General features: G+C 35.6%; 1 protein-coding gene across 4 annotated transcripts in view; it reads right to left on the bottom strand.

Moving 5' to 3' along the window:
- STAG2 (stromal antigen 2) overlaps positions 1-20,756 on the bottom strand; it is a 42,152-nt gene that overhangs the window by 17,108 nt on the left and 4,288 nt on the right. For all 4 annotated transcript variants that reach the window (XM_010295908.1, XM_010295907.1, XM_010295909.1 and 1 more), the window contains exons 4-21: positions 18,673-18,769; positions 17,293-17,369; positions 15,454-15,658; positions 13,197-13,348; positions 10,887-10,960; positions 10,650-10,773; positions 9,388-9,486; positions 9,212-9,291; positions 8,521-8,628; positions 7,521-7,632; positions 6,778-6,895; positions 5,962-6,065; positions 5,059-5,151; positions 4,791-4,880; positions 3,555-3,758; positions 1,969-2,039; positions 1,489-1,576; positions 1,309-1,389 (exon numbers count right to left, since the gene is read on the bottom strand). In XM_010295908.1, the coding sequence (XP_010294210.1) occupies positions 1,309-1,389; positions 1,489-1,576; positions 1,969-2,039; positions 3,555-3,758; positions 4,791-4,880; positions 5,059-5,151; positions 5,962-6,065; positions 6,778-6,895; positions 7,521-7,632; positions 8,521-8,628; positions 9,212-9,291; positions 9,388-9,486; positions 10,650-10,773; positions 10,887-10,960; positions 13,197-13,348; positions 15,454-15,658; positions 17,293-17,369; positions 18,673-18,769 (1,977 nt within the window). The remainder of the gene's footprint in view (positions 1-1,308; positions 1,390-1,488; positions 1,577-1,968; positions 2,040-3,554; positions 3,759-4,790; positions 4,881-5,058; positions 5,152-5,961; positions 6,066-6,777; positions 6,896-7,520; positions 7,633-8,520; positions 8,629-9,211; positions 9,292-9,387; positions 9,487-10,649; positions 10,774-10,886; positions 10,961-13,196; positions 13,349-15,453; positions 15,659-17,292; positions 17,370-18,672; positions 18,770-20,756) is intronic.

Genomic DNA, 20,756 nt, shown 5'->3' on the forward strand with positions numbered 1-20,756 from the left:
TTTACATAGTCTTTTATTTTAGCAGCCTATATATATTATGGCGCTAATGCCCACACTTAAGTCAACCTGTTCAAAATTAACTGCTAACTGCGTGCTGGTTTTGCCACAGAACAAAACAAAAAATAAAAATAAAAAAAAAAAGAAAAAATCTTTAGCTACATTTCTGTCACTTCTGGTTCTGTGCTTTAACTTCTTTGCTGTTATGTTCCATTGGCATTGAACAGAAATCAATGGAACTTCTGTACATACCTGGCATATTTGGCAGCAGTCAAGCAGTTAAATATAACAGAACAGTTGTGGTTCAGAAGTTAAAACTATGAAAGCCTTAATTTACCAAATTTTATTATACAGGAGCAGAAAATAGTCTAGATACAGGACCACTTTTCAAATCAGTTCTTCTCATTCCTGCAAAACTGCTGAAAGTCTTACAGATTATTTTTTACTGCAAAATAGCTAAGTTAATCTTAATTTCTAACAACTTTTCAGTATTTAGCTCAGCGTCTGCTGTCAAGCTTTTGATAAAGCTTTAATCACCGTTACAAAAACCTCAGACTACTGTTTACCCTTTAATGAGTAAGTTCACAAAGCCTCCAAATCCTTCACTCACATAAGTGGATAAATAGGTTAAGAACTACTTCATATCTGATACTTTTGGGTTTGGAAATGCTAAAAGCCATTAAAACCTAGATGGTAAACCAGCTAGCCAGCCAGTGTTGAAGAAGTTCATGTTTATTTAACAGACCTTCAGATTGTAATTACTGAATCAGTAAGTTTGAAATTTAACTTAATCATTTCATGTCTTTTACTTAACAACACATTTAAAAGACTGATGAAGAGCAAAGTATGACTGCAACATACCGAGAATAGTACGATAGTGAGAAAATTCTCCTCTCTCACTGACTTGTCATTGATACTTCAATTTGCAAACAAATCCAAACCCACTACTTAAGACTGACTATACTGTGTTTTGTAATTTATATTATAATATACCCACCCTTAGAATTGTTACTGTGCCAGACTAACATGTATTGCATTTATTTACTACCATTACTTTAACATTCTGACAAATTAAACATAATACTGACACTTAAATAAAAACATAACAATTTAGAGAAGGACTAGGTTTAAAAGTCAAGCATTCCACTATTAAAACTATGAATTCTGAAGAACTTATTAGAAATGCAGATTTAGGCAGGTTATGAGTATTAAAAAAAAAATCTTATTCTTAATTCCATCACAGTTCCCACTTGGTGATACTGCAGGTATGTACAAATGTTTATTTACTAATACAACTGGAACAAGGCATACCTTTGTGGAACTGCTTTCAGTAATTTTTGCTAGTTGCCAAAGGATTACATAATGAGTACACTGCAGTGCATGAATAACAATCTGGAATCAAAAGGGAAAAACACATTAGATGACAAAGGCCAATAAAAGACAGCAACAAAAGCTATTTACTGTTGTATCTAAACACATTTTAATACAAACCTGTTCTGGCATGTCTCCATTTTCAATACCAGTTTTCAATAATTTGTAGTTGCAGCCAAACAAGTCCCATCTTGACAGGTCATGAGCACTGGAAGCATTGAAAATTAGGCAAAGATGTAATTTAACTTACACCATTTCTGCAATTTAATGTTAACAACTATTAAAAGCTTAACTGGTCTTAAAAACAAACAAACAAAAAACCAATAAAAAGCTCAAATAAACCACAAATATCCCCCAAGCCCCAACAAAACACACCAACAATTTAAAAAGGGACAAAACTCCCAGATTTCAGTTTTGTATATACTTCTTCATACATTCAAAATGTGTCATGTTCTGCACAACTCTCAATCATTCACACTACACAAAAAAATCCCTCCAAGTTGCATTAAAAAGGTAAGAGATATCTAATTAAAAACAAAGAAATAAGAACAACCGCCCCACACCACAAACCCTGACAAATGTTTGCAGAAGCCTACTTACTTGTGAAAAGCAGTGATTCTCTTCAGTGTTGACAAGACTTGATATGCATCATCTTCATCAGGTTCCTCCCCCTATTTAATAATCATATAGTAAGATACTCCAAGCAATGTAAGCTAAGCAAGCTAGGGAACTTAGTAAGATTAACAAACAAAACCACCAAACCCTAAAACATACCCCACCCCACAACCACCAGAGAGAGAGAGAGAGAGAGTTCTGCATTTAAATTATTTATCAATGCCACATTTGTTTTTAGAAGAGTTAAAGAGTGAGTGAGAAGGTAGCACGTCATGCTTAAAAACAGTCAGCAGAACAAGGGGAGTGGGGCGATGAGAAGCAAGAGGGAAAAAAAAAAAAAAGAACAAAGTCTAGGATAGCACAATACAGTGTATTATGTAGGTGCTTCAATTTTCTCTGAAGAATCCAGCAGAGGCCACTCTCAGACAATAAGATACTGGACTAGATGGGCCACAGGTCAGTACCTCAATCTTACTTTAGTAACAGAGGAAAGTCTTTGAGAGAGGTACAGGAAATGTTTTGTTCTAATTTTCCCACAAGTTCTGACAAACTTGCATTTGGAGAAGGAAAAGGAATAAAAAGGAAAGGATCCAAAAAGTCTCTATTTAAGTTAGACAGGATAAACTAAGGTCACAGAAACTCCTCCTCAGTGTACCAGACATCCTGCACAACCAATGCATTTCACTGTCCTGTAGTTGTACAACCTTATCAAAGCACTATGGATTTCAACACTCCTACAAGAGTATTTGCCATTTTCCTTCAAGCCAACTGTCTGACATTTCCTTGCTTTACCTCTCTTTCTTTCTTTCTTTCTCTCACAAAGGAGGAAACAAATGGATTACCAGGCACATTTCTTACATACTCCACATACGTCTAAGGTTTCTAGAGTGGATTTGTAGTTCAGGCCAGTAAGCAAGAGGAACAGGAGCAAAACTTGATAAACTAAGTCTGCATTTGAGAAGTGTGGAGAACAGAGTAATCAAAAAGACACTTCCTATGCTCCTTATCACAGATGAGGAGGAGGACAAACAAGTTTTGTCTGAATCTCAGAGATCCCACATACTCCCAAATTCTCACTCTTCAGATTAGCAGAGTGTGGGAAATTTTTAAGCTCTTAACTGCATCTGCCTGCATTCAGGAAGGGAGGGGGGGTGTTTTCTAGAGATTTTGGTATTCAACAACAGCAACATGCAATCACAGGCAAGACTAGCAACACTAGTACATCTAAGAAGAATCCTAGTGGATTTGACATCTCTCAAAAATATGAGCTTCAAAACCTAAAGGTAAAAAGTTTACGTAATTTCATACTTTATCAGAAACTTATCTCAAATTCACAAAGACACTTGTCAAATGGAGACTGAAATGAAAGACTCATTGTCCTAATATAAACGAACAGTCTGAGTTCACATAATCACAGCCACAATACTGTAGTATTATTGTGCTTGACTTAACAGTTTTGAAAGTCAGAGGGAAGTTCCCATCGCTAACTCATTGACTTTCATAGGAAGGCAGAAAAACATACTGGAAATATTTACAGGGGCAGGAAAAGTTTATCCTGCGCATTAAAATACCTCTTGCAGGAAGTCTTCAAGAAGTCGATTAAACTTGTCTGCCAATTCATCTATTAACTGACTTCTTGCAATGTCAACCCTGTTAAAGATTGTGAATTCTTCATTACAGAGAGCGTGGTATGTTTTTGAACAGGCTTCCAAAACATCTATATCTGTGTGCTTCTCCACAATATCCCGGATTTGTCGCAGTAAGGCATCCAAATGCTACAAGAAAGATGAGGTGTGGAAAAAAACATGTATTTATACATATATACACACACATGCACATGTGTATTTTTAATAAACCTGAAAGAATTTAAGAAGATAAATTCAATTTACTACTTTTGTAACTACAATACAGAATACAACACTTCTAGAAAGCCAGTGAAGCTTCTGAGTAAAGTAAAAATCTATTTAGTAAAAATTAAGGAAGAGCTTGTCAAAGACTAAAGACTCAATCAATGCATTTTAAAAAGTCATTAAAAATTTGCAATTGTCAGTATGGTCTTCTCTAACACTTGAATTTGCAGCGACAAAACAGCACAGAAGCATTTATCTGGCACTCACAAACATTTACACATGGTCTTAAAAGCTGGATAATTGAAGATTTAGTTTCACAACACTCAAGTGTCAGCACTGAAACCACTTCAGTTGTTCTTACATGCCTCCCCTCAACCTGAGTTGCTCACTGCTGCTCTATCACTGCTAGGCTATGCTGTCAACTAAACCTTTTATTACTTTTTTTGACCCTAATGACTTCCAGCTACTTGCTTCACAATACAGCAAAAGACTGCATCTGAGAAGGAGAAAATCTAGATCTCTAGAATCTAATTCTAAGATTGTTGGGCTTACACCAACTTCATCACCATACCAGATAAAATGAGGGCAGTAACCACATAATTTGTGATCTGGTAGTTTTCCCCTTTTTCATGCAATGAAGATGGTAGTTTATTAGTTTCAGTGATCAGAAACAGAAAGCTTATCAAGCTGTTTCTACAAGCTTTATCTGTCAGGCAGCATACCTCAAACATGACCATAACCCAACAATAAATACTCTCGCATAACATCCATCTAACTGGCAAGAGTCTGTTAAAATTCTTAAGAACAGCAGCCAGTAACAGCTCTGAAGTCCAAGTCTCATTCTCAATAATTGTTACGATAAAGTATCACTTACACAAAAAACCACTCTGAAATTCCAGCAAGCCTAAATTCTGGGTTTTCTCCTTTTCTGTTAAGCGTTACTGAGTGTTTCCTTACCTTTTCTAATCGCCCCGTTGTATAAATTTCCAAATCAAAGTACTGTGGCAACTGCAATAAGTTGGTGACTTTTTCTGCATCTACAGAATACTGTAAAATTGACAAGGAAAAAAGTTTAAATGAAAGAGTCTTGGACAACACAATTTGTTATAGACCAATCAAATATTTATCAGAAAAAGCAAAGACTTGCTTAAGACATACAGTTAATTACAGAAAATAGACTTTTTTTCAACAACAGTCCATCAGCAAGAAATGGAATTAAACCTACCTTTGCTAGCAACTGAGGAAGTGCAACTGCAAAGAGTTCAGTAATTTTTGTCCTATCATCCAACTGGGTTTTCTTTTCCTTTGCTGTCAGCACCTAAAATATTGGTATTGTGAGGATTTTACAACAAAAAGTTCTGGTGCAAGTTTCATTGTCATTAATGACAATTAGGTACACAGAACATCTAATACCCCTGTAAAATACTAGTGTAAAAAAAAAAAAAATTCAGTTACACCCAATACTATTCACATTATCTTGAAAACAGAAGTGACAGTCTAAACCAAAATACCATGATCAGAATGCTCTTCTTGACAATGAAAGAACAGCAAACCTTTCAGCTTACTTATGATTTATAATTGTATTTACTCAATTCATACAGCAATCTGATCTTCATACAAGTTTTCAATCTATACTTAAATGGGTTTCTTACCAAAAGCTGCACCAGTCTTGAAAGTTGTTCCCTTCCCTGCTTAAAACCCCAGTAAAAAAGTGGTGCCTAAACTCTATATGATCAGAGAAAAAACAATTGTTGGACTGTCCTCCTTCCTAAGAGCCTATGAAGTATACTCCCTTCCCTCATTTAGCTCTTTTAAATTGAAAATAGTTTTAGCTTTCCCCAAAATTGTTTTTTGTTCTCCTTTCCAACCACGACTTCTTTCAAAATCCATTTTGTATTACCTTCAGTAGTAAAAACAAATACAGTTGTCCAAACAGTATTAAGCACGTGACAAAGTTCAGAAAAAGTGAATTAGCCAAGGTAGTCAGATATTGGAGGCTGTGGAGACTGAAGCTGAATTTCTGAATTCAGTCCCTTCAGCAGCAACAAGCCTACAACTTTTTCCTTCTTCTCACACTATCCACACATAGACATTCCCACATCTCTAGAAGTAGCTGTTTGCTTCCTACCCTTTTCCCTGTTCCTCTTCCCACAGGAGGATGACATTCAGCTGCTTGCCGAATTGTACAAAGCATTATTTCAATCAGTGCGCTTTCCTGTCTATCTGTTAAAGCTGAAATTTAAGAAACAGATGTTAATACACAGCTTGGTTTTTCATTTTCACAAGTTATTAGTATCCAAGGATAAAAATATGTTTGTTTATTTAAAGAAAAAAAGAAAGGCATTTAGGCCAAGATAGCTCATTTCCAGGGGTGGGGGTGGCACAGGGGATAGAGAAGATAAGCACCTTATAAAGCAACACAAGAAAATATTTTAAATTGACTGAATATCACTGGAGGAGTCACAGGACAGGATGAAACAAACACGAAGTTCTATAATCATTTTAGTTCCTTTCCATTTTTCAGAAGTCCATTTACTAGCACCTATGAATTACAGAATTATCCCAGGGCATTTGTTTGTTTTTACTGTTATTAAAGAAATGACGGTAGTTTTAGCACTCCATAAATGAACCGGTTTCACAAGCAACTTAGCTACTCTCATGCCAGAAGTGCAGTCTGAACCTGTGGAACAACAGGCCAAGTGGGCATTGCATGCTTATTTCCAGTCTCTTCTCCCTCTTTTCTTCCCACCATTGTTCTTCTGTGTCTCGTTTCCATATCAGAAGTGATCTCTTTCTGTTCTTCCTCACATTTTACAATTAGTAATAGTGATTTCTTATAGTCATGTAAAAATAGAGAATATATGGGGACTCACAAAGGTAAACATCTTATTTCCTTATAAATCAAGACTAATGGCATGCATACAAAGTTCTATGAAACTCTTACGTTCTTCTCCATTGAGAGGCTCCTCCAACAGAAGACTGTTCATACATTCCCAGTCCTTCAAGAGGTCTGTTGCACAGTCCCACATGCTGTCCACAAGATAAGCAGCATGTTCATGCAACTAAAATGAGAAGAGATTAAGTATTTTTCTTTATCAGCAATAAAGTCCATTACAGAACTTGCTATAATACAGGCTATTTTTTTCACATGGCTCCTGTCTGTGGCAAAAGAACAGAGAAAATTTTGTGAGCTCTCTGGTTCAACAGAAGTCTCTCTTCCCCCAATTAATTTACAAAGATGAATCCAGACCAACTGCTACAAAGAGTAGTGCTACAAGATCTGTCAGAACTTGAGAGATAGGGGGGCGGATATGTCCCTACCCCCTTATATATCTCCTAAAAAATTTCTTTCCACCTATATATTAGCATGAAGGATGATGGGAGAATATTTGTCAGAGTAGGGCTCACAGCCTGTCTCAACACTGTGTACTGGACAGATCCTTCAAATAAACACAACCACACAAAACAGTCTTTTGACCCCCAGGGTGCTCAAATAATAGGAAAAGCAGGACAAATTCATGGTTATTAACCAATGAGTGGCAAAAGAAAAACAACAACAAATTAAATTAAAAAAAAAAACAAAACCCACAACACAAAACAAAACAAAAAACCCACATCAACACCACCAAAAAAACCCCAAACCACACACCACCACAAAAACAAGGATATCCCTGAAACTCAACTTACTTCACTTTCCAAAAAGAAAAACACTAATGTCTTCACAAGATTAGCATTCGGACTTTGTCTTCCCCTCCTTTTAAGTATTCCGTCATCTTCAGGATCTCTGCGGCTGAAAAGCCTAGAAGAAAAATTATACAGGACAAGTTTCTTCTTCATTGCCTTTGCCACAGTCAATTCATATCAAGATACTGTTTTTTACAGTCACACACTTAGCACCTTTCTGCTTGGCTCTACATTTTATGTTGCAAGGAAGTAATCTGGGACAAATATCATTTGAATCATTTCATATATGCTGAGTTGGTATTTCACTGACTGTTTCTAGTGGAATGTATAATTATAACAAAATACTTTACAAGCATCAGTAATAATTGCAGGTACTTGAGGTCCCATGCTCCTCTTTAGCAAACTACATTTTCTGAACCTCCCCACATGAGACTTTAAAGCAGCAAAGAAATACTGGAAGAAGGTCTGAAAAGTATTAGATGGAAACTCTATTTTGTTTCTTACCCTACACACCTGGTATGTGTGTTGAAAGTTTTTTGGTTTTTTTGTTGTTGTTGGTTTTGTTTGGGGTTTTTTGGTGGGTTTTTTTTAATTATTATTTTAAAACAGAAAAATACTTTATGAAGTGGTCATAAGGGGGGCAACACAACGACAGGAGGGACTAGAAATGGTAAAATACTCATTATGATGCAAGCACAATATAGGAAGGAGAGGAAAGGAGAAGACAGGGGAATGTTTTTATTATGTTCCCTGTAGGTACAAGGTTTTAAAGCATAGGCTTCAGAATTACTCTCTATTTCCCATTCAGAAAAACTATAACAGTTCAAAAACTACAGTAGTGTTACATTTTCTGTAAGTTATTTCTTAAGGTCATTTCATTATTCAGTTTCTCCTTCTCTTAACTAAAACTGATGAGAATCATTGCACTAAAAACTGTGCACAGTTCATGCATCCACGCACTAAAAACTACAGGAAGGAGTTAATTATAATTTTTCCATCTTACTTTTTATAAAGAAATTCCCCTGCAGCAACTGCTACTGGCCGATGAGCTGAATAAACCAGATGATAGACATTTTCACAGTCTTCTGCAGTCAGAACTTCTTCACTACTCCTACGGGTGGGGATGGGAAGAAGAGAAGAAAAAAAACAAAGCTAGTCAATTAGAGTATTAATCTATTAACACTTATTAATTAATCTCAATGTTGAGTATTAGTCTCAACATCAGAGTATGAACTCTAATGAGGGAGATGCAAATGAAGGAGAATCTAAACCTTTTCCTTCAATTTACCATCCTAAAACCCAAAACAAGATAGCTTAACTCCAAAGTCTTCATAAACAAAACTTACTGATGAAGTATGAGCATTTGGTAGAAGGTTATGCTCAAAAGTTCAACTACTGTGTAATGTTCCGTATATCCTACATTTCTTCAGTTCAAATATTCCACAATAGCTTCAACTTAGGGAGGCTGAATTCTAAGTTTCCAGCCTTTACACTTACCTGACTGTAACAGATAAGTAAACAGCACTGTTCTAGCCAGATTACTTTTGAAATTCCAATTTGTTTGGGTGTAAGACACATAGACATATCTCTAGACTGAATTCTGTCAAGTTGCTGTCCTCGCCCATAGGCATGAGAAATGCTTTTACCTTTTAATATTTGTTGTAGGTCAGATAAGGAGATATACATGTACTTACTGTAAAACAAGAGTGAGTAATTTTATTGCTTGGACTGCAACATCATATTCTTTGTCAAGAGTCATAGACACAATTCTATCCTAAGAACACAAAAGAAAGTATTTTCAAAGAGGAAAGAAGTGTAATACAACTTTTAAAAACTTCATATTTTTAAGTACGTATGAATTTACACTAACCTTGAACCGACTGGTGAAGAGTTCCAATTTGGAATTAAGCTCTTTATTATAGTAAAGCCCTTGCAAAGCAGTTAGGCATTTGAGTCTTACTTCCCCTTGCTAAAATAAAATTAAGAACTGGATTAAAAGTCAAGTATAGGATACAGATATTCAATTCATACAAAATCAGTTTCTTTTGCAGTCTGAATTCATTCAAGGACAAAGATTAAGTATTGTCAAGATATACTATCAATAATCATGTTAGTGGCATAAGAATATGTCCTTGTTTGAAACAAGCCGGGGCGGGGGGCAACAACCCCAATGTCTCAGGGCAGTTAGTATCTTTAGGTCAAAATACACTTGTTTCATTCTTTAAAGACGTACTCTAAATGCTCAAGATATTTCTAAGTAGAATTCTGAGTGCTTGCTTTCACTTAGCAACTGGCAACATCTGTATCATTAACAACCATCTCTTGTTAGATGAGAATGACCAAGTAGATACAGACAGAAATATTCCTCCTGAAGTACAAGATCTACTTTAGCACAGAACATGTTTTAAGGTATAGATACAGAAATACTCTTCAGAAGTCTAGGACAACTGACTTCATGCATTACCTTATCACCCCAGTGCCAGAGGTCATTGTTTTTTGATACCAAACCCATGAACAGCACAGCATGAGTGAGCATCCCTAACTTGTTTCACTTCAGATTTGATAGTTTGAAGTCTCCAATGCAAGAACTGAGACAATGTGCTGACTCAACAATGAATCAAGGAGTATTTGTAAACTGTATCTGTTCACCACTATAGAGATAGTATAATCTCTATCTGGTAGCTGATAAGTAACAGCTTGAGCCACTCCTCAGCACAAAAGGGGACTTTTCCCATGCTTTTTACAGCTAGCTGAGAATGGTAAAAAGTTCCTTAACCTGGCAAAACAGCAAAACTGTTAGGCTGTATTATTGGATTATTCCATGTGAAATGCATTAATTTCAAACCGTTCTGTATTATAAAGTAGAAGTCAGCAAACATCAGCAATAAATAAAAAGCCATTTCCTTACAAATAACAGTTCCTTAAAAATCTATATACATATACTCTCCAAAACCATTCAAAATATTCAAGTCTATTTTACCTATATGTTGAAACACCAATGCTTCTGAGTGATAAGAAAAGCAGTGACTGATGAAAACAGTTAAGAGATCAAAACCTAGTCTGGCAAGATCAACCACCAAAAACATGGAGTTATGCGTCACAATTCTGTTTCTTTTCCTCAGTGCAGCTTACCTTGTCATGCATAGTCCACCCTACGTATTTTAAGTAGCTGTCATTGAGAAAGGCGTCACTGTACATCTTCATCCATATGCCAATCTCTTCAATACAGATAGCTCTTATTTCAGCAATTGCATCTCTGTGGGGAGAAGTGGGGCAATAGGATATTACTCAGATGAGTAATAAAAAAATAACTTGTCACCAGCTTCCAAAATAATTTAACAAAGCTACAAATTACTAAGAGAAACTTACCGGTATCTATGCACAAAAACACCTTTAAATATTGCATTCATCATGTTTTCTATTTCATCCTGATTTTCCTGAAGCTGAAAGAATGAACAGAGTACATAAACAGTGAGCAGCACTTTTACAGTCAGGTCAGATGGTGCTGAGGATAGACAATTAAATTTGCAGGTATGGCCATTAATTCCTGAAATATTCACAAATCTGTTTCACAGTACAATATGCTATTATTTAAGGAACTATATCTACCAGAGCATAAAAATTTTAGTAATTCTGACCACTGGAAAACTTTTCTTCAACTGTAAAGACATCTCAGGTTTCTGCAAGCTCCTTCTCAAGTTATTTATAGGAAAATTTGATTAATTACGTAATTTTCTAGTAACTTTTTAAGCCTGATGTTCAGCCTAATTTGTAATACACTTACTATATTTTTATGGACACATATTATTAGAACAATACCCAAATCATGTGAACTGCATTACGAGCAGTCTTTTCTGTAATCTAGAAAGACAACATACAGATTAAGAACTTAAAAAATGGCTACATCAGCAGCATATACTCTGTTTTGAATACTTCTTTTCTCCTCATCCATTACTTAGGTGAAAAAATGAGTAAGGTACTGCATAAATAATTTTATTAAGAACATGGAGCTGAAAAATAATGGGGGAGACAAATCCAGTTTCAGAGCAGCAATATAAGAGCAAGACATGCAAATGAGTTGAAGTGATGCATGCAGTGTTTTAAAACACAGAAAATTCTATTTGCTTTGAAAGCGTGAAAGAGTTGGTTCAGAGATTTGAAAATAACTTTTGTCAGCAGACAAGCATATTCTTTTTGCAGTTTGAATTATAAAGGTAGGACAAATTGAGACAATGTTAATGAGAATAGTCAAGGACTGAGGAAGTTGACATTTTGGTGGATCAGATTAAAAAAAGAAAAACAAACCACCACCTCCCAAAAATCCCCCACAAAGATGCCACCAGAGATATTATCCAGCTAGGGGTAGAGGGGCCCCACATGTGGGGGAATGGATACAAAAGGTAAAAGACCTCTCCCACAGAAGTTTAGACAAACAGCAAGAATGACAACTTCCATAGCATCACAAGATAAAGGAATTTATGGAAGAAAGGGAAAACTACAAGGAAATAGAGTAGGAATAAAAAGACTAAGCAGCAGATGAAAAGGACTAACAAAGAAAAATATTTAACATGTTCTGGGCCCAAGTCTAACACTTGCCCACAGTAGCTTCTGAGGTAGGAAGAGGGGGAAAAAATTCAAAATATTGAAACAAAAAATGTGCAAGAAGAATCAATAAAGTGAATAGACTACTGGATAAGGTCGAGTTATAAGTGAAACAAAACCTGGAAACAAACAAACAATTGAATATTACTTCAAAGCTTACTTTCAAGAAAAATAGAAAATCAAAACTAAAACTACAAAGCTGGTAAAAAATACTAAAAAGCTAATATATATAATAGCATAGGGTGTTTAAGGGATGAGTCTCAAACGGTAAGATCTTCGTGAGACAAACAGAAGACAAAGTTGTTAGTTTACCTGAATTGTCAAGAAAGTAAAAACATTAACAGGTAACACACAGCAGAAGTTGAAGAGCAAAGGAGAGATGTTTCCTTTGATCATGAGAAGATTATTTCTAATGCCTAGAAACAAAAAAACCCCCACCCCAACAAACAAAAAAACAGTTGCCCCCAAAATAAACACTTAAACCTGAGTTAATTAGGGCTTTCAACAAGACAGCACTGTCAGCAATGAATCAGCAAGTGCCTTTTACACAGAAAGAAAACAGAAGTAGAATGCATTTTCCATTTTGATAGTATTTTTCTGTATAGGAAAAAACTTTATCTAAAGCCTTTAAAGCACACTTTCTGCTGAGATAGGCATTGACATCATAAAAGCAGTATTTTTCCCCAAGATCATGGGGTGGTTCTCTAGAAGCCAAAACAAGACAACGTACAGTAATTTTTGTTAAGATATTTGAGCTCACTTTAGGAAACTAGTCAAGAAATATAACAAAAAAATTATCTATTACTGATTGTGGTCTCTCTTGCTAACTTTCTTAAGATGGCACTATCTGAAAAAATTTTTAAGAGTCTACATTTAATGTCTTTTTACAGAAAACCAGACAGTAAGAAGCACCTTTCAAAGTAATTAAGTTCTTAAACCATTAAACATGAACAACTTAAAGAATGAGACAGAGGGACTGATAACTTCCTTCACAAAAAAAATTACACAAGATTAATTATTAAGTGTGATTTATCAACACTCATCCTATGCACACCAGCTCCAGACAGTTGCACTAACCTCCTTTCTTTTCTGTAGTAAGAGTTCAAGCCGATCATTAGCTCGTTTCCCAATTATTTTATTTCGTTCTGCTTCATACTGCCGTTGTGTATTGTCCATGTTAATACTAAGATTTAATGCCACATTCACTAAAGCAGTCATCAGCTTCATGGCTACAAAAACAGTGAAAAGAATAAGGATTATTTAAAAGGTTACCCGATCTAAGAAAAAATATAAATAAAAATCTTGACACCTCCTCCTGTCAACCCTTTCTGCATTTATGAAAATATATTCACTGTAAATTTCTTGATATGCAAACTTTAGGCCTTTAGCAGTTTTACTAGAGCACTGCATAATTACTTATCAACACAATAGATAGAACACTGACATTTTGTTATTTTTTTGTCAATTTTTTAATACTATGAGCATTATTGTTGAATTGAGATATAGGATATGCTTCCCCGCAAAAATGGAAAGTGGAATGTAAGATTTACAAACACAGCCCAGGAAATATTAAAATTATTCCATTATTAGAATCAGTTAGTAGACTGTATTACCAAGTAATTCAACCTCAAACATACAAGAAGTTTCTTCCTTTTAAAGGAAATGTCTTGGACAACCAATGCCACCATACCACACATTCTTCTCCCCTCAATTTAATGAGGGGCAGTTTTCTTTAAATGTTCATTTTTTTGCCAAAGCAAAGAAACATTAGCCAATTAGAAGCCAGAGAACTGACCAAAATGTAAAATACACTTGGGTGAGCTTTTTAAACTTTCTTTTATTTCTGAATCAACCCTTTTTAAAAGGGTTCAGACTAACATGCCCGTTCCCTAAACCAGGAAGTGGTCAACAGTACACTTGCTTTTCTTATGAACTTTTGTAGCAACGAAACATGAAAGGACTTGCATTGGCAGACCATACACAGAACATCACTAAGTGTGTATCACTACCATGAAGTTCATGAGTAAGGCAAAGACATGCAGATACATCAAAATATCATCACACACTGTGACCTCCAAGGATATTTAGATGAGAAGAACGAGTCTGAACTAATCATAGAAGCCAAAAATTACTGCAAATAACAGTCAATATGGACGGCCAACAAGATTTTGTTGGCTGTCTCTATACCATATAAAACACAATACTCAAGAATACAAACTGTAATCTCATATGAAATGTGCAAGTAATTACAAAAAAGAATTGGCTACTGATGCAAACAAATGCAAACAGACTACGGATAAAAATTATTTTTTTGAGATAAACATGCAACAGGGCAACTTCTGCAACTTTTATTCAGGCACAACTCAAATTCAAAACTAGTAGTAAAAACTCGGGTTTATAAGAACCAAAATTTGTATTAGTCATACGCTACAACAGTCAAATTGATGACAGCAGAATCAGTATATTCTCCTGAAATAAAGGTTTTGCTCCTTTCCATAATAAATGCCTTGGATAGTGGGCGTCTCACAGTGGCAACCTGATGTGCAGTGCACTAATGCATATTCAAGAGAGGTGATAAATGAAATAGAACAACTGATCAGAAAATCAGAACTGAAGACAGCTGTAAGTCAGCCAGTTCCAGTGAAGCTAACAAGAACTATTTCCAATGTGGCAAAAACTCCATTTCACGTACAGTCTAAATTCATCTTTTCAGACTAAAATTGCTATAATGAGCTTTACTTAAGTTGACTGCTGCACAATGCCATCTGAGACCCTTCTTCATTAACCAACACAGGTTTAAAACTTCCTTACCCGGGAAGCTTACCCTTTGTCCATATAATGGCACTTTATTTAAAACATTCCAGACTTAACCCATAAGGGTTTCTTCGTAATTTAACAGTTAAAGAAAAAAAATCACGTAAAAAGGACAATTACTTAAAACCACACGAAATTTAGGTACTGTATCACTGATGAAGCATTGTTTTTAATTTTTCTAATGCAATGAATGGAAATGCTACTTTCAGTTACACTGTGCCCCAGTCTCAATACAGCACAATTGAAATTTGTACTAAAAATTGCATCCAGTCTAAAATACGACTCCTGTTTGACCTAATGGAGAGCATAAAGAGGTTCAACTGCATTTGAGGTTAAAAAGATACCCACACCCTTTTTATGACCAATAATAAGCTGTACCAAAACAAGTTGCCTTAGACAAAACCCGTATCACACCATGAAACACAAGTTGAATATCAAGAAGTTAAACCAGAACAATTCTTTCCTGTGCAACACAAAACATAAAACGTAAGCAATACACAGATAAGTATAATTCACTGACCTGCCAGTGTGCTAGTGTGCCGAAATGCTCTGACTTGCGAGTCTGACAGCCCGGTAAGCAGTGAAATGACAGTATCCATCATATATTCATCATATATGATGCTATATTGACATTGTCTGACGAGTACTCCAATGAATTCACAAAAACTGGATTTGAACTTCTTCCACTGGGGACCAGCCATAGTTAGCGGATAATCTCCACTATCCTATTAAAAACAAAAAGGGAAACAGGAAACTCATTCAAACATCTTTAAAGTCATTTTATTAAACAAAGATTAAAAAGAGATGAGTACAACTTTAAAGCCAAAACCCCAGTGCCATAAAATGATATATCAGAAGAACATGGTTCCACAAATATATATCTATGTTGCAGCTCGGGCTTGTTATATGCAGAGACAACATTCTCCAAGCCGTACCATAAAAACTGCACATAGCCAGATATACTGAAATAACTACTAATTTCTTCTTTCTGTCCTACTCCCTAACAAAAAAGGAATAGAAAAAAAAAACCACCCCACTCAACCCAAAAAACACACAAAAAAAAAATTCATACCCCTTACAAATCTGCTTCAGGTTACACTAGAAACAAAAGAACCATCATATGAACAGATAGCTGACATATTCAGGAACACTCAGTTCTGGACCATAATAAAGTTTACAGGGAGATGCTTACATATAAGACTGAAAATTCCTAAAGTCATAAAATTACCCACTATAACATCTTGAATTTAAGAAATGTGTGTTCCTCTCTTGATTTGGGAACCTTTACAAATGGTAAAATGACAGTGGGGGAAAAAAAAGAATTACAACCATTTGTATCAGTGCTTCCATGATCAGCTTCTTTAAGAGGCTAAGCAACATTAGAGGTCAAAAATTAAGAAGGCATCCATGAAAAGGTATTAGAAATCTGAGAGTTGTTCATTAGAATTCTGTTACAAGAAAGAGTCAGCATAACGCAGTGATAAAAAAACCCCTGCAGTCCCAGCTGAAGCTTTAGACATTTCATACGTTGCCTTGTAGTAATTGAAACTATGAATTGAGATTGTTCTAAGGAATACTAAGATCCTTTTAAACAAAATCATATAACATTTTCCCCTCTTGAAGTTACCAATGTTCGGGGGGGGGGGGGGGGGGGGGGGGGGGGGAAGCTATTAACACTAATAGCAAAGGTGACTGTTATTAACGGCAGGGAGGGATTATTCCTATATTAGACAAATGTTGGGAAGAGATTTTAAAGCTACCTTTATGTTCTCTGGAACATAGGGTGAAAGGACTACCACTCAAAAATAAACCCACAAAAAACACCTCACCCAGAAGACCAAACTCATCTCATTTACCCCAGCACTCAGTGAAACAGAAAGTAAATGACATTTAAAGGAGAAAATGTTACAATTCCCATGAAAGGCAAGGCATTAAAGTCTTCAACCAGCGAATAATCAAATTCAAATCCCCACAATTTGTAGATAAATGAATGCATAGAAATAAATTTAGCACCCATTCTAAAAGTTAAAGAAGACTTCAAGGCCTTACATACACAGCAGGAACGTGGAGGCATCCCACACAGCCCTACAGGAACAGCAGTTCCCACTATTCAAAAACTGAAAGTGGATACTGACTTCTTACACCATTAATAAAATAACTTATATACATGCAGAGCTTTACATCCTAGTCTTACAAGTTCACTGAAATAAGGGAGTTCAATATTTTCATTCATAAAAGTCCTGTGATTTTTACAGCTTACCCTACCCTTGAAAGAAACCTGTAGCAATGTGATCCAGGAAGATTAGGGCAGGTAAAATAAAATTAATACAAATACATTACCACCATTTTATTAAATTACCTCATCAAATTCTTCAGTCATTTTTCGGATTATTTCAGAATTCTGCATATGTCGGAACATCTCTGCTGTAACAACTCCTACAATTCAGATATTAGAGCATTAGCACTTAATATGAAAGAGTTAGATGGCAGATGACATGCCTCCTGCTACAATGTAAAAATAATCCATTTTCAGCTAACCTACAGGTTATACACGTATTTTTAAAGAAGTTATATACATGCTCAAATAAAAAATGTGTAACGAGTGCTTGGCACCAATACTTTTTATTATTATTATTTTTAAAAACTGTGTTTATGTGCATGTACACACACATCTAGAATTTAGTCATTCACTCACATTCAGAAGTCAAAGATACTTGTATCAGACCTCTTCATCAGCCAAGAGACTACACTAATCTGAAGTGACCTTTCAGGACTCAAGACTCTAAATGGTCTAAGACAGTTTTGAACGGCTCTAGTGGTACTTATTATCTTCTGCACTGTAATAACCACAGTGATTTCACGCAATTTCTATTTGTCTTGGCCTCAAACTGTTAGAGTGTAAAGGATGATATAAAAAAAACAAATAGATCTCCTGAAGTTTACTGCAACTATACTGCAAAATTCACGACAGGGATCATCTCAGAAAGCATTAAAAGATTCTGCAGTTTTATCTGGTAACAATAATCAAAAGGTCACTGCTCTTGAAAGCATGCATAACCTCTGAGGAATGCTGTTAGCTCTCTGGAGATTTATGCACATTAAAAGTTTGTCAGGACAGAAATGCTTGACCAGAACAAATTATATCCAGTCCTACTCTATCAAGCGCAGTGACACTGCAGGGTAAGTTACCTTCTCCTCTTCAAAAGGAGCTGAAGGGAAAAAGAATGGAGGATGTGGAAACGAGGGAAGAAAACCAGAATATAAAGAAAGTAAGATACAGAAACACAATCTTACTGTACATAGGCTACCATGAAGCTGTCCATAGTATCTTTCAAATCAAGCATCTCTACAAAAGCTATGAAACAATCTTAAAACACTGAATGATAGGAAGTAGAGAAATCCAACTTAGAATTCCAAGACTGAACAAGCTAAACTATCAATGGTAAGAGATGGTTTTCTGAAACAATAGCAAGAGCAGAGGAAGATGAAGTAAGTGTTAAATACCAGTACTACATTTTCTCTGGTGTGAATACAAAAGGCTTACTCTACATTTTAAAATATAGTATTTCTAAACCTCCTGCTCCCACCTTCAGAAACACTAGCTTAACTACAAGAACCTAAACATGCAGGCTAGCCACAGGGATGGAGCAGTCCTAGAGCATACACAGTACAAAAGCGAAGAATAAGAATCATACTACAACATTACTTAAATGGATGAGTAAACATTTCAGTATCTTACCTTTGCAGCCTGAACACTGAATAAAGAAGTTAATGAGATCAAGAAGTGCTATATCTCTGTCATGTTTGTATGACTCTATCCAGTCATCCACTACAGACTGAAAATAAACAAATATAAAGGCATTTTTTCGTTTTCATAAACTGAAGACAGTCAGTGTTATTTAACTGCTTTCCAGTAAATGATTCTTCTTTCTTCCATAAATAATTTGAACTCTGTGGTCTTTTGATTAATACAGAACAAAGTGTTTGAATGATCTTTTCCTGCCATAATATCAATTTTTAAGGAAATAACTCTTTTTATTCTATAAACATGTACACGTATGAAACTAACACATAGAGCACAGGAACACCAGTCCTACATTAACTTTTTTTGAGGAAGAATGCAAAAATAATTGCTATATTTTACAGAAGCGGGTCCCCTCCTCCCCCCATTAGTGATGCTTCTTTAAATATACTATTTAGGTATTCAGTTCTAAAAGCTACAACTCCCTAGACTCTTCAGAAATATTGCTCCTTTGATGAACTGTGCTCCAGCACATTTGCTGTAACAGGACGAATAGCACTGCCCTACACTACATGGACATTAATTACTCTGTACGAACTAAACCAAATGGGAACAAGAGCATTTTACTAAAAAACTGTAAAGCAAAGTAAATCAATAGGAAACCTGTGATAATGTTTTTTGAGAAAACAGACTTTACATGCAATTACATTTAAACCATCCATGTGTATAGTATGAACTGTCTACTGCAGAAGTCATAAAAACATACATAACACAATCAACTTACTAATACAGGCACAAGAGAGTCACTTTAGTACCAAGCTCTCAGTTTTGAGGATTTTTTTAACATGTTGATACCCTGCCCTAAAATCTAGAGTCATTCTTAATATGGAATAGTTCAAAACTTCCAAGAGACAAACGGACTACACAGCATTCCCAGTGCTTTCTGTCTGTGCTCTTCTCAGTGCTTACTCTCACAGGCAATAATGCTGTGAGAACTAATAGAACATATTGTCATGCAGAAAAATTTCTGAACAGAGACACAGCTAAATCCCTCTTCCCTAAATTTAAGGTTGTTTATAGTACAATGCATGACTTTCGTCAGCAAGACAAAAAGAATGAAAAACTCAAAGTGAAACTATGATAGTCTTTCCAGTCGGAACAGAACCCACAAACTAGTGCTGACCTGACTGATCTGTGGGGAGGAGGGAAATAATCTAGGAAACATCTTAAATTAGGCTTATAAAGAAGGTCACTGTGCAAGAAGAGGATAATGCTAGGAATGGGATGAGTATTCCAGTTAGGCAGCCTTGTTTTCAGAATTTATTTATTTTAAAGAACCTCCAGCAAAACAGTAGATTCTCAAAACGTTTGCTGTTAGTGGATGCACGATCTGGTTTTGCCAGAGAATAGACACTAACTCAGAAGAAGGTATGGAACAGAATTTAAAATAAAATAAAACAAAAATAAAATATCAAAACCTTTTCAGGTAAGCAAGTGCTGAGGGCCACAGAGAAAACTTTTTACACTGAGTGCTGTAGTGGACTTTACTTAGAAATACTTTGAGAATTTTTTCCTTACTTTTGAGAAAAAAATATTGACTAATATCACTCTATTAACCCGGTATCAATTCCCCAATTCAGAGTAATCAGGCCTGGCAAAGGTCTATTTTGCTCTTGAAAAGCGAAAAATTTTGACTGTGTATCATTTTAAACAGTTTAAATGTCACAAAGATACAACCGCTGGTAATTGGCTGAAAATGTAGCACACAGAGCAACAGTTAGGAAAGTATAGTTTTTCCATCTGCTTTGAAATACAGCGGAAAAAAACAAATGACAAAGTGTCAGAATTTCTCTGTGCAAATATATCAAAATAGTTCTGTTCTTTTTTTAAAAGTCTTAACTAAATTTCTGCCAAGGAATTCGGGCTTCTTCAAGGTTCTCAACTCTAATGCAGCTCTTGAGAGGACTGCACACAGACCCAGCTTCCTGCAGGAGTATCACAGAAGCTCTCCACTCCAGATTTTCAATCCCAAAGATAGTCTTTCTATGAAGCTGTTGAGGAGTCACATGAGTGAGTCAGCA

This window comes from Phaethon lepturus, unplaced genomic scaffold (genome assembly GCF_000687285.1).
Source record: "Phaethon lepturus isolate BGI_N335 unplaced genomic scaffold, ASM68728v1 scaffold22031, whole genome shotgun sequence".
Taxonomy (NCBI): domain Eukaryota; kingdom Metazoa; phylum Chordata; class Aves; order Phaethontiformes; family Phaethontidae; genus Phaethon; species Phaethon lepturus.